The sequence below is a fragment of the Labeo rohita genome, chromosome 20, assembly GCF_022985175.1.
Source record: "Labeo rohita strain BAU-BD-2019 chromosome 20, IGBB_LRoh.1.0, whole genome shotgun sequence".
Classification (NCBI taxonomy): Eukaryota; Metazoa; Chordata; class Actinopteri; order Cypriniformes; family Cyprinidae; genus Labeo; species Labeo rohita.
The window spans coordinates 29,072,290-29,085,788 of record NC_066888.1 but is presented as its reverse complement, the minus strand read 5'-3'; the positions used below and the strand labels follow the sequence as shown (position 1 = coordinate 29,085,788).

The 13,499-nt window shown below is 35.3% G+C and overlaps 3 protein-coding genes across 3 annotated transcripts; all 3 read left to right on the top strand.

Annotated features, from left to right (window-relative positions):
• The first annotated feature begins 2,257 nt into the window (after positions 1 to 2,257).
• Positions 2,258 to 3,280, top strand: LOC127182915 (trace amine-associated receptor 4-like). The gene has a single exon (XM_051138615.1). The coding sequence runs from the start codon at positions 2,258 to 2,260 to the stop codon at positions 3,278 to 3,280; it is 1,023 nt and encodes a 340-aa protein (XP_050994572.1).
• Positions 3,281 to 5,710: 2,430 nt separating this feature from the next.
• On the top strand, positions 5,711 to 6,769 carry LOC127182914 (trace amine-associated receptor 4-like). Its single transcript, XM_051138614.1, has one exon. The coding sequence runs from the start codon at positions 5,711 to 5,713 to the stop codon at positions 6,767 to 6,769; it is 1,059 nt and encodes a 352-aa protein (XP_050994571.1).
• Positions 6,770 to 10,813: 4,044 nt separating this feature from the next.
• LOC127182920 (trace amine-associated receptor 4-like) lies at positions 10,814 to 11,830 on the top strand. The gene has a single exon (XM_051138619.1). The coding sequence runs from the start codon at positions 10,814 to 10,816 to the stop codon at positions 11,828 to 11,830; it is 1,017 nt and encodes a 338-aa protein (XP_050994576.1).
• Positions 11,831 to 13,499: the final 1,669 nt, after the last annotated feature.

The following is a 13,499-nucleotide window of genomic DNA, read 5'->3' as shown; positions in this document are numbered from 1 at the left end:
CAGATGCAAAAATATTGATTACATATGCTTGTTTTTTGCATTAAAATATCCTTTTAGAAGAACATCTGTGCCCTAGTGTGCATTTGAATTTGAGTACTTGTTGAAAATCTGACAACATTTGTTGAAGTGTCAAAAGCAAAATCTGTATTTTTCAAAATCCAACATTCCAGACAAAAACATGATTGACTTTTGGAAATTGTGGTCTGTAAAAACTGTTAGCACTTTTAATCACCAGGTGGCATTATGCTCTACATGGTTAATGGGATAGTTCACCCACAAATGGAAATTCTATATTCGTTTACTCACCCTCATGTTGTTCCAAACCTGTATGAGTCTCTTTCTTCTGTTGAACACAAAGGAACATATTTTGAAGAATGTGCTTAACCAAACAGTTGACGGTACACTCTAAAAAATGTTGGTTTGAAAACAACCCATCTTGGGTTATTTGGCAACCCAGTGCTGGGTAAATATTGGACAGAACACATGCTGGGTTATTTTGACTGAGCTTGTTGTGTTAAATGTTTTTACCAAACATGCTGGGTTATTTTATTTAAGTCAACTATTGTTTAAAAATTATTATATTGCTCGTTTAAAATGGACTGGAAGAATTACTAGAGGCAACAGCAATAATCAAAAGATCAGCATTTATTATTAAGAACACATGGACAAAATACAAGACAAATTGAATTTATTTGAGTGAATGCAGCATAGTTTACAAAATTACATACAATTAAACTTGTTTAACAAGCATTTTAGACACAAAACTGTAACATTTAAAAGTAGAATTTTAATTTTAGTGTATTCAACCATTCTCTGTAATCGTTTTTTTACCATAATAATGCTAATTCTCAGGCCAGTGTGTTGCCGAACAGTGATTTACGGCTCTGTGTATTAATTGCGGCTCCAGCTGAACACATGTGATGGAGATTTACTACTAATCAAAGTACCGGCTTTACTGACTAAACGTGGCTGACAATCGCATGCGATTTATCGTGCAGCCCTACAATTGGGTGGGTTTAGGTGTAGTGCAGATGGTACGTTATTTTAAAACATCACAAAGCGTTAGAGTCATAAAGTCACTCAATGGACATTTCAAGTCAAAACTGACATGTACAAAACCAACATCATTTAAAACGTATGTTCATCTGTTCTGGGGGAAACTGAACGCTCTTAGTGCCATTTAGTGGACATTTTGCATTGTATATGTCACAAAACGTAACGCGGTACGTATTTCACATCTTGCTAAAAAGTTCCCACAGGTACATTTTTGTCATGAGATCAGGTTGGATATTTTTTCTTTGTTAACGGACATTTTAAATAAAATAGCTGCAATTATTCTGCTTCCTTGTCTCCCTGACAACAATTCAGCCAACTATACAACATCAGTTTACTCCTTTATCACTCATCTGTCAGTTTCACAGCCCAGATACATGACACAATGTACAGTTTTGCATCCAAAATACCAATATCCATTTTCAGCTGTCTAACACTAAAGACACTATTAAACACTGTTAAATTACACTTTCTCAATTACATTTCTCAAACTGAATACACATTTTTCTGCTGTATATTATAATGTTGTGAAGCCTAAATGTACTTTTTTTAGTTTTAGTATTTTATTTATTTAATTATTTGTATTATTATTCATTTATTGTAATAGACAAAATGTATAGAATGTTTTATATAGAGCAATTATTGGTTTTCAGCCATAACATATAAATAATTATTGGCTTATTGGTATCGGCCACAGTTTTAATGTCTCTGCATCGCTAGCTGCTAGTCTTTTTTTTTTTTTTTTTTTTTTTTTTAATGTTGCATAATTGTTTAATAATAATAATAATTCTAGAGGGCCAGAAGGCCCTGAAAATGTATATGTAAGGATGTATATTTCACTTCACTGATGAAGATCTCAGATGTTGTTTTTTTCCATCAGTACATATTATATTTCATGAAACTGTCCAGTTTTTTTCATTTTAATCTCTTGAGTTTATGTAGTTTTTGTAACCATGGGTTAAATTGACAAGTGTGGGTGGGTTCCTCTGAATATGAGAGTATATATGGACAAATCTGATCTACATTGAGTCCATTTATGGGGTTAAATTGGATGGGCATGTACTACATTTGTATTTATCTTTCTTTGGATTTAGGTCTTTATCAAACTGTAATTCATGAATTATTTTTTTTAATACTTATGTTTATAATTCTCAGCTTTTTTATGACTACAAAGAAAATCTTTTTGGCATCCAGGGCAAATGTGATGACTTTCAACGAGACTGATATTTACTTTGAAAATATGTTTCTCTGCTATCCACTCCTGCCAAACTCCTGTCAGAAACTGCAGCGTCTTATTGTGGTTAAAGTGGTGATGTATGTTTTAATGGTGCTGATGATCCTCACAACAGTTTTTGGGAACTTGCTGATCATCATCTCCATCTCTCACTTCAAACAGCTTCAGTCTCCAACTCATCTGATCGTTCGCTCTCTGGCTGCCAGTGACTGTCTGCTGGGCTCTTTTGTCATGCCGTACAGCATGGTGCGATCTGTTGAAGGTTGCTGGTATCTGGGAGATTTTGTGTGTAAAGTTCATTCTAGTTTGGACATGACTTTCTGTATTTCCTCATTGCTGCATCTTAGTTTAATATCTGTTGACAGGTACTGGGCCATTTGTGACCCTCTGAGGTACAAAATGAAGGTCACAAACAACACCGTGACTGTTTTTACTACCTTCACATGGCTGTTTTCATTTCTCTACAGCTTTTCTATTGTGTTTTCAGGTGTAAACAAAATTGGCTTGCAGTCGTTCATAATGCAGGTTTACTGTGTGGGAAGTTGTGTTTTGTTTTTCAACAAAGAGTGGGGTATTATATGTCCAGTTCTCACATTTTTCCTTCCTGGGACGATTATGAGCTCTCTGTATTTAAAAATATTCTATGTTGCACGAAAACATGCAAAGGTTATGTCAGAAAGAGTGACTGCAGGGTCAAAGAGTCAAAGCTCTGCTCACAGAGAGAGAAAAGCAGCTAAAACTCTGGCCATTGTCATGGGTGTTTATTTGTTCTGCTGGCTGCCCATTTTTATTGCAACTATCATTGATTCTTCCCTTAATTTCGTGACTCCTGGTGATGTTTTTGATGCTTTGGTGTGGTTCGGCTACTTAAACTCCACTTGTAACCCACTGATCTATGGATTTTTCTATCCTCGCTTTCAGAAGGCGTTTAAGGTTCTCATATCATCCTGTACTTATGGCTTCAGTGATTCAAACACCTTGACATTTGAATGAATATATCAATCTTTTTTATATCAGGTTATAATGTTATGCATCTCACTAAACATTTTCTTTCTCTTATTAACCTACATGCTTTTATCTATGATATTGTGGACAGTATCCGAAAATATGAATAAGATTTTACAACTATTGAAACAAACTGTTTTAAATATTACAAAAAACCTCCTAAATTTGCATTCCTTATAGCTGGAAATTATAAGTGCAGCAGTCACTGTTAACGTAAATGTAGTGCAAGGTTACCCATCAGCCTAAGATAATTTAGAAATGAAGTAGATGAAGAAATAAAATGATATGTGATGTACAGATGCAAAAATATTGATTACATATGCTTGTTTTTTGCATTAAAATACCATTTTAGAAGAACATCTGTGCCCTAGTGTGCATCTGAATTTGAGTACTTTTGATTTTGTTGAAAATTGGACATTTGTTGAAGTGTCAAAAGCAAAATCTGTATTTTTCAAAATCCAACATTTCAGACAAAAACATGACTGACTTGGAAATTATAGTCTGTAAGCCTAAAAAAATCTGTGCAGAAAAACACAGGTGGCATTATGCTCTACATGGTTAAAGGGATAGTTCACCCACAAATGGAAATTCTATATTCGTTTACTCACCCTCACGTTGTTCCAAACCTATATGAGTTTCTTTCTTCTGTTGAACACAAAGGAACATATTTTGAAGAATGTGCTTAACCAAACAATTGACCGTACACTCTAAAAAAATGTTGGTTTGAAAACAACCTATCTTGGGTTATTTGGCAACCCAGTGCTGGGTAAATATTGGATGGAACACGTGCTGGGTTATTTTGACTCAGGTTGTTGGGTTAAATGTTTTTACCAAACATGCTGGGTTACATGCTGGGCTGAAATCTCAGCCGGTGGAGGGCTGCTGTTCGCTGGGTTAACTGCAAACTTCAGACTGCGGCCTTGCATTTCACTCGTAGCTGAAAGATGCCATGACGGACTCCAAAAACTGGCCATAAACAAACAGTACTGACATTAGAGAACATTTTAAGATTAAACTCAGTACAATAACGAATAAAATCGATTTATTTTATGCAAGGCAAAAGGCGTTTCCATCCTGCGAAACAACCACTGCTGATGCAGCTGACTGACATCTCATCCATATGTTGCGTTGCATAAAATAATACAATTTACAGCACAGTAAATGCTTTAGAAATGAAATAAAATGTATACAAACCTTTATTTATGCATAATAACCTCTATTGTTAGTATTATTTTATTGTTACTATTACTTTTTGTGTATTGTAATTATTATTATAGTTTTTTTTTGTTTGTTTTTTTTCTTTAAACATCATGCTTCCCTTGGACAGGTGTTGAGAATTAGCATGTATGCTAAAACAATTAAGCAAATGCATATGGTTTGTCCAATGTAACTGTGATGTCCATGTCAAATAAAAAAATAAATAAAAATATTTAGCTGAAGAAGTGCAAATCGGCGGCACCGAGAGCCACTCTCTCCTGTAGAGGATTAAAAAAAAGCCTGTGCTCTGACTAAAACTCAGCAGCTGGGTTGTTTCTTCAGAGACAGGCTCAACTCAGCGGTTAGGTAGAAAAAATTAACCCAGCGTTAAAAATGACCCAGCAACTTAGTTACAGAAAAACTACCTGGGTAAAAAATATTAAAAAATAACCCAATAAAATGACCCAACAAGTTGAACCCAGTATTTGGGTTAAAAAAATAACCCAGCACCTGGGTAAAAATATTAAAAATAACCCAATAAAATGACCCAACAAGTTGAACCCAGCATTCGGGTTAAAAAAATAACCCAGCATTTTTTATAGTGTAGCCATTGACTTTGACACAAGGGTGAATAAATGATGACAGAATTTCCATTTTTGGGTGACCGACCCTTTAAAGGTATTTTCACAGCATAGTTGTATTGATGCTTGATGTCATATTTCACACATAAATTAAAATTTTGTTGTCATTTACTCTTCCTCATGTCGTTTCAAACCTGCATGAATAAATGTATGAAGAAACTATAGCGTAATGTCATTAAATTGTGAAGAAGTAAGATGAGTAACGGGCCTGAAAATTAATCTTCAAAGACAAATGTAAATTTCACTTTACAGATGAACATCACAGATGTTTTTTCTATCAGTATATATCACTTTATGAATTTTGTCTGATTTTCTTTTCTTTTTCTTTTTCTTTTTTTTTTAATCTCCTGAGTTCATGTTGTTTTTGTAATAATGGGTTGAATTCACAGGTGTAGGAGGAGTTATTTCAAATATGAGGGTATATATGGACAAAAGCAAGCTGTACTGTGTCCATTTATGTTGTTAAAATGGATGGGCATGTACTCTATATTGTTATCTTTCTTTGGATATTAGTCTTTGCTAAACCAAGTTTCATGAAATTAATCTTTTTATATTTATGGTTATAATTTTGAGCCTTTTTATGATTTCAAAGAAAATCATCTCAGCATCTGGATCATACATGATGACATCAAATGAGACTCAAACTGAGAATATGTTTCTCTGCTATCCACTCCGACTGGACTCCTGTCTGAAACTGCACCGTCTTACTGTGGTTAAAGTGGCGATGTATGTTTTCATGGTGCTGATGATCCTCACAACAGTTTTTGGGAACCTGCTGATCATCATCTCCATCTCTCACTTCAAACAGCTTCAGTCTCCAACTCATCTGATCGTTCGCTCTCTGGCTGCCAGTGACTGTCTGCTGGGCTCTTTGGTCATGCCGCAGAGCATGGTGCGATCTGTTGAAGGCTGCTGGTATCTGGGCGATTTTGTGTGTAATGTTCATTCTAGTTTGGACATGACCTTCTGCATCTCTTCAATACTGCATCTCAGTTTAATATCTGTTGACAGGTACTGGGCCATTTGTGACCCTCTGAGATACAGAATGAGGGTTACAAACAACACTGTGACTGTATTTATTACCTTCATATGGCTGCTTTCATTTCTCTACAGTTTTTCTGTTGTGTTTTCAGGGATAAGTGCAGTTGGACTTGAGATGCTTATATTGCAGACTTACTGTGTGGGAAATTGTGTTGTGTTTTTTAACAAGCAGTGGGGTCTTATAAGTCCAGTTCTTACATTTTTCCTTCCTGGGACAATCATGAGCTCTCTGTATCTAAAAATCTTCCATGTTGCACGAAAACATGCAAAGGTTATGTCAGAAAGAGTGACTGGAGGGATGAAGAGCCAAAGCTCTGCTCACAGAGAGAGAAAAGCAGCTAAAACTTTGGCCATTGTCATGGGTGTTTTTTTGATCTGCTGGCTGCCGTATTTTACTGCTACTGTTCTTGACCCTTTTTTCAATAATTGGACTCCAGCTGTTGTTTTTGATGCTTTATTTTGGTTTGCATATTTCAACTCGACTTGTAACCCCTTGATTTATGGATTTTTCTACCCTTGTTTTCAAAAGGCCTTTAAGATTTTCATATCCACTTACATCTGTGGCATCAAGCATTCTAACACATTGATATTTGAATGAATACTGCTCTCACACTTATTTTAGGCATCACAATAAATATTTATTTTCATGTATTTTTTTCATATATGCTGAAACCATTTTGCAAATGTTTTACTGGCAGTGATCTTGATATTTTTAGCAATCTAGTGGAAATAAGGGGCGCACATGCAGGGTTTGTACTATTTTCAAAACATTATAAAACAATCTACATAGCCTGCATTTTTGTGAAATTAACACTACAAATTGCTTTTAATAAATTAAACTCTTTAAATCACATTTCAATGGGTTTACAGTAAATGGTCTCCCTTTAGAAAAAGAGTCATATTTTGCAGTTTGTTTGCCTTAAATTTCCTGATTAAGATCCAGGTGATTAAAAGAAGTATCCTCAAGGGAACCGACCTGGTCACGCTTATATATTCTGCTTAAAAATTAAAAAGAGAAAAGAAGACATGATTGGCAGAAAAACATTTAAAATGTTAAAATGCTTAAACATTTTAAGAAAGATATCATGTACCTGTTGAGTGTGTGTTGATGGTTTATGTAGTTGGATGGTGGAGCTTTAAAAAAAATGAGTAATGAAGTGGTGCTGAAAGGATTTTTTGACAGTTACAGATGTAATATAAGGAGGGAATAAAGAACTCTAAGCTACAAAAAAAAGAACCATTTTTTTTTTTTGGGTCACACTAAAAGTACAACTCCAAGGTATTTTTATTAAAGGTGGGGTATGTATTTTTTCAAAAACGCTTTAGAAAACTGAGTCCTGCCGAGTGCCAAAACAAACTTGTAGCCAATCAGCAGTAAGGGGCGTGTCTACTCATGATGGAGAGGAGAGAGTGCTCAGTGCACGGAATGTAAATGTCATTACTATCAGCGTTATTTTTTCAGTAACGAGTAATCGAATAAATTACTCTTTCCCCCATTACAACACCATTACCATTACTGAAAATAAAATGCGGCATCACTATTTTTATAATTTTATTTTTCAGTTCATCTGAATGTATGCGCAGCATACCTGTATTTGAAGAACCGTAAACTCTAAAGGCACACGACTAGCCATCGCTTTATCACACGCTCGCAAAGAAAGATACAGAGTGACAGAGTCTTATACCATGCAGAATTGATGCGCTACATGTACACAATATTCTTTGCTGTATTTTCGCCTTTGGCGTTCTTCAGCTTTTAAGAGCTGCCAGTTTCTCCTGTAGTAGGCGGAACAAATGTCTCATTGGCTGGCGCTCATCTATTATCGTCCCTATTCTGATTTCAGCAAATCTGTTCGAGCGAACGCAGACAATGTGATTAATATTCATGAACCCAGCAGCTCATTAATCCTTAGTGTGTTTTATATTGTTATTAATAGTAGAATTCATAGTTTTGTTATATTATCAGTATAATTTTTTAGTTTTTTTTTCTTTTTTTTTTATAGAAACACTAAATTACAAACAATATCTTAAGCACCACCACCAGTCCTAAGTTCAGTCAATATGACAAATATGCATTCATACATAGTTATTCTAATTACTAAAGTTCCTAAAGTTTAGTTCTAATTATCATAATGTATTACTATATACTTGACTGACTGATGCTATATATATATATATATATATATATATATATATATATATAATATTAGTTTGGTGAGTAAACTAAAAATTTAATTCATTTCATTTAAGTTTCATTCATTTAACATATTTAATATTGAGGGAATCCAAGTCTGATATATTAAAACCAGTGGTTTTCAAGTCCTGGAAGCACCCCTGCCCTGCACATTTTGTATGTCTCCCTCATCTAACACACCTGATTCAACTCATCAGATTGTTAGTAGAAACTGCACAACATGAATTGAGTGTGTCTGATAAGGGAGACATACAAAATGTGCAGGGCAGGGGTGCTTTCAGGACCGGTTTGAAAGCGAATTTTATAATGATGTAACTCAGTTACTAACTTAGTAACTATTTATGATTAGTAACTAGTAACTATAACTAATTTCTTTTTTAAAGTAACATTCCCAACACTGACAATAAGGCAGCAGTTTCCAATCCCAGTCCTCGTGACCCCCCCTGCTCTGCATATTAGATTCAGGTAACCAGTTAGAAGAGAGCTGCGTGCATGAATTGTGTTCCGATTGATTTGATCCCTACACAGTGTTCATTGCTCCCTACTCCCTGAGCAGGGGAAGTCCGTTGAAGTTTACTTCACTTCAGAACATTCATATATGAATTTGCACTGTGCCGATGCCTGCAACGTCTTCACACACAGATGAAACTTACTAGAGAAGTGTGAAGTGCGACATCATATACCTCTGTAAATAAATTCAGGTCTCGCACACTTTAATGCCCTCCGAATGGAATATATACACTCGTTTTGAAGTGGAATCATGGTGGAAAATCCTGTGATGTCCACTTCACAGGGCACTTACGGTCGATTAGAACAAATGTTGTTCGTGATAAGAGATACATACAAAGGACTGGGATTGGGAAGCACTGTGATAAGGCAGGAAGTAGGACCTGTGTAAATATCGGGTCAGCTTTTTTTTTTCAGCACTGGAGAGAACTAAAGGAACGGGAGGGCCTGCGATCGGATGCCGAGGTTGCTTTATGTTGTCTCGGTAGGTGAGTGACATTGGTTTTGCTTTGCTTCACAGAACTAATATGCTGGCTTTTGCATGAATATGCTTGTGTGTCATGTTCGCTTGTTTTTTCATCTGCAATCAGAGATTGCGCAGCACATTCTGCCATAATCGTTGCCTGGGTTGCATACGTATGTGTGGGGTGGAGCTATCTTTTGGGGTAGGGGAGTGTTTGTTTTGGTGATTTCAAATATCAACATTGGCTACCAGAAATCACTTACCCTACCTTTAAATACATAATTGTGTAAATGTATTTGTAGTATACTTAGCATAAAATAAATGTATTTCAAATACATTTTAGTATATGTATTTTTCACTAGGGTTATTTTAGCTTTTTGAGCAAAGGCGGTGCCATCTTACAATACCCCAGCATGTGACATCACAGTGAAAAAATATAAGCATTTCTTTACTTACTTTTTGAACACACAGATGTTATTTTAACACACAAAGGTTATGATGTTTCCAACATCAAACTGTCTAGTACATCACCAAGTTTTGATCATGGTATCCCTAACATCATTATGAAATAAAAATGAAATAAGACATTGTGCTGTGTAGACAACATCATTAATTAGAGCATGTCATGAGACTGTAAAGAATTAAGTATTAAGAATTTATAGTTTTTTATTGATCGTAAAGGGAGCACTTGAAAAGTGAAGTTCTGGGGTTGCATTTCGGTGTAAATGGACCAAAATGGAAACTTATGGAAACGATGCCGTGGCTGACCACACATTTGCTCTCTGTATCCTTGACAACCGTGTAAACAAAAACATCATGCTCATTATGAATGGTCATGTGACATGCGTTTTCGGTTGTGTAGTGTGGACGGAGATCGTTTCTGAAATGCAGTGAAAACACATTTTAAAACACCATTTTAAAGCGAAAACGCACTAGTGTAAACAGGGCTTAAGAGAACCAATGGCCGCATACATGCTGCAAAGTTTTGGGAGTGACATCTTTATAATATTCACTCTCATATTTGCAATATCTGTCATTGTGATAGCTTTATCAAAGGACAAGACAAAAAGTAATGTCAAAATGCTTGTGTATTAAGGCCAGAATACTCTCACTAATGGTTTAATGGTGTCTCTAATAACCCATCCATTGATCTTTAGATCAGGACACATAGTTGAAGCACGAATTTTCTTATTTTAATCTCCTGAGTTCATGTTGTGTTTGTAGCTATGGGTAACAGTGACAGGTGTAGGGAGGGTCACTTCAAATCTGAGAGTATAAATGAACAAATCTGAACTGCTCTGAGTCAATTTAGGGAGTGAAACCAGATGGGAATGTACTATATATATGTTAACCTTTCTTTGTATATTGGTCTTCACCAAACTATAATTTACAAAGTTGTTCTGTTTATACTTTGGTTTATAGTTAACTGCCTTTTTACAGTTACAAAGGAATTTATTTCAGCATCTGGAGCAAGCGTGATGACTTCAAATGAGACTCAAACTGAGAATATAATCCTCTGCTATCCACTCTGGCCAGACTCCTGTCTGAAAGTGCAGCGTTATGTTGTGGTTAAAGTGGCGATGTATGCTTTCTTGGTGCTGATGATCCTCACAACAGTTTTTGGGAACCTGCTGATCATCATCTCCATCTCTCACTTCAAACAGCTTCAGTCTCCAACTCATCTGATTGTTCGCTCTCTGGCTGCCAGTGACTGTCTGCTGGGCTCTTTTGTCATGCCGTACAGCATGGTGCGATCTGTTGAAGGTTGCTGGTATCTGGGAGATTTTGTGTGTAAAGTTCATTCTAGTTTGGACATGACCTTCTGTATCTCTTCATTGCTGCATCTCAGTTTAATATCTGTTGACAGGTACATGGCCATTTGTGACCCTCTAAGATACAGATTGAGGGTCACAAACAACACTGTGACTGTATTTATTACCTTTATATGGCTGTTTTCATTTGTGTACAGCTTTGCTGTTGTGTTTTCAGGGATAAATGCAGTTGGACTTGAGATGGTTATATTGCAGACTCATTGTGTGGGAAGTTGTGTTTTGTTTTTTAACAAGGAATGGGGTCTTATATGTCCACTTCTCACATTTTTCCTTCCTGGGACGATCATGAGCTCTCTGTATATAAAAATCTTCCATGTTGCACGAAAACATGCAAAGGTTATGTCAGAAAGAATGACTGCAGGGTTAAAGAGCCAAAGCTCTGCTCAGAGAGAGAGAAAAGCAGCTAAAACTCTGGCCATTGTCATGGGTGTTTTTTTGTTCTGCTGGCTGCCGTATTTTACTGTTACTGTTCTTGGCCCTTTTTTCAATTTTTTGACCCCAGATGATGTTTTTGATGCTTTGGTTTGGTTTGCATACCTTAACTCCACTTGTAACCCATTGATTTATGGGTTTTTCTACCCTTGTTTTCAGAATGCATTTAAGGTTCTTATATCCACTTATGTCTGCTGTGTGAAGGATTCAAACACTTTAATATTAGAATGACTACAGCACTTACACTTATTTCATACATCACAATAAAGGTTTATTTATTTTTTTTAATATTCTCTTTATTGTTTTTTTTAAAAAGATAGAGAACAAAATAATATAAAACATTGCAAGAACATTGCACCTTACATTACAAAATTAAATTTTAAAATAAAAAAAAAAATAAATAAAAAAAAGGGGCTGTTGCAGATGTATCACAGTACCTTTGTTTCTGATTTACTATATCTTAAATGGAAACACTACTTTGTCACTTTCAAAATACTCTATGAAGCGTCCCCAAGTGCCGTAGAACTTATAAGCTTTATCCTTTATAGAAAGGATAAAGGGGGGGGTTTGTTTCCAATTAAGGAGAATTACTCTTCGTGCAAGAAGCATCTCAAATGTAATCACAGAATATTGAGTCTTTGATATTATAATGTTATCGTATTTAACCCCAAAAAAGAGCTAACATTGGGTCTGGGTCCAAAGGTATCCTTATAATATCTGACATTATTTGAAAGATTGTGGACCAGTATGTAATGATTTTTGGACATTTCCAAAACATGTGCGCTAATGAAGCATCTGATTGTTCATATCAATCACAGGTTGAGTCCACAGATGGGAACATCTTAGAAAGTTTTTCTTTAGAGAGATGAAGTCTGTGCAATATCTTAAACTGTATAAGTCCGTGTCTAGCACATATCAAGGAGGAGTGAACCCAATAAAGGTTTATTTTTGTCTTAATTATTTTATTTGCTATTTTTATTTTTATTTGCTATGCTGAAACCATTTGCAAATGTATTCTGTTGGCTTATAAACTTTCTGCATTTAATGGACGCAGCAATTTATAAATATTTAGTAATCTGAAGAGAGAGGCTGGGACATTAAACATACAGGTCAAATTTTCAGAGAAATTGCTGAAATCTGTACTATGTTCAGAAAAATATATTCATTTGTTATAAAACAATCTATATAGCGTGAATTTTTGTTAATTAGTGTTTTCAATAAAACTTTTTGATCACAACATATTGGGTTTACATTAAATGGTCTCCCTTTTAGCAAAACATTCACTTTGTGGTTTAAACTGTTTAATCAGTTAGAATCTTGGGCCCTCATTTATCACCAATGCGTAGAAAAGGTTCTATATTTTGTCCTATGAATGAAATTTAGAATGTAAGTACAAAAAAATCTATATTTATTACATGTGCGCACGCAGTAAGTAATCATTGTTGATTAATGTTGTCATTCCCATTCATGGTCATTTGCATTCAGAAACGCCTCCAGTGAACCATACATGGTGAAAACACCTCTATTTATAAATCACGTGAACGTATATATATTTGTAAATACACAGCAGAATTTTCTTTTTGTAGTATCACCATTCTACCACTAGATTCTCTGCGTAAGCAAGCTCAGAGTTGTGCTTATCTTTACACACATTCCTATGTTTAAGTACAAGTAGATTCCACAATTTGTGTGAAACTGTTCTAATGCACATATTACGCACACATCTGTGTTGATAAATGAGGGCCAATTTAATGAAATTGTTGAATAAAATAGTTGCAGTTATCCTGCTTCCTTATCTCACAGACTCAACCAACCATCAGTTCAACCAATTAAACAACATCAGTTTACTAATTTATCACTCATCTGTCAGGTTCACAGCACAGATACATGACATCAGTTA

Bases quoted from the DNA above. Each gene is read 5' to 3' on its own strand.
- LOC127182914 (XM_051138614.1), top strand. From the start codon at position 5,711: ATGATTTCAAAGAAAATCATCTCAGCATCTGGATCATACATGATGACA.
- LOC127182920 (XM_051138619.1), top strand. From the start codon at position 10,814: ATGACTTCAAATGAGACTCAAACTGAGAATATAATCCTCTGCTATCCA.
- LOC127182915 (XM_051138615.1), top strand. From the start codon at position 2,258: ATGACTTTCAACGAGACTGATATTTACTTTGAAAATATGTTTCTCTGC.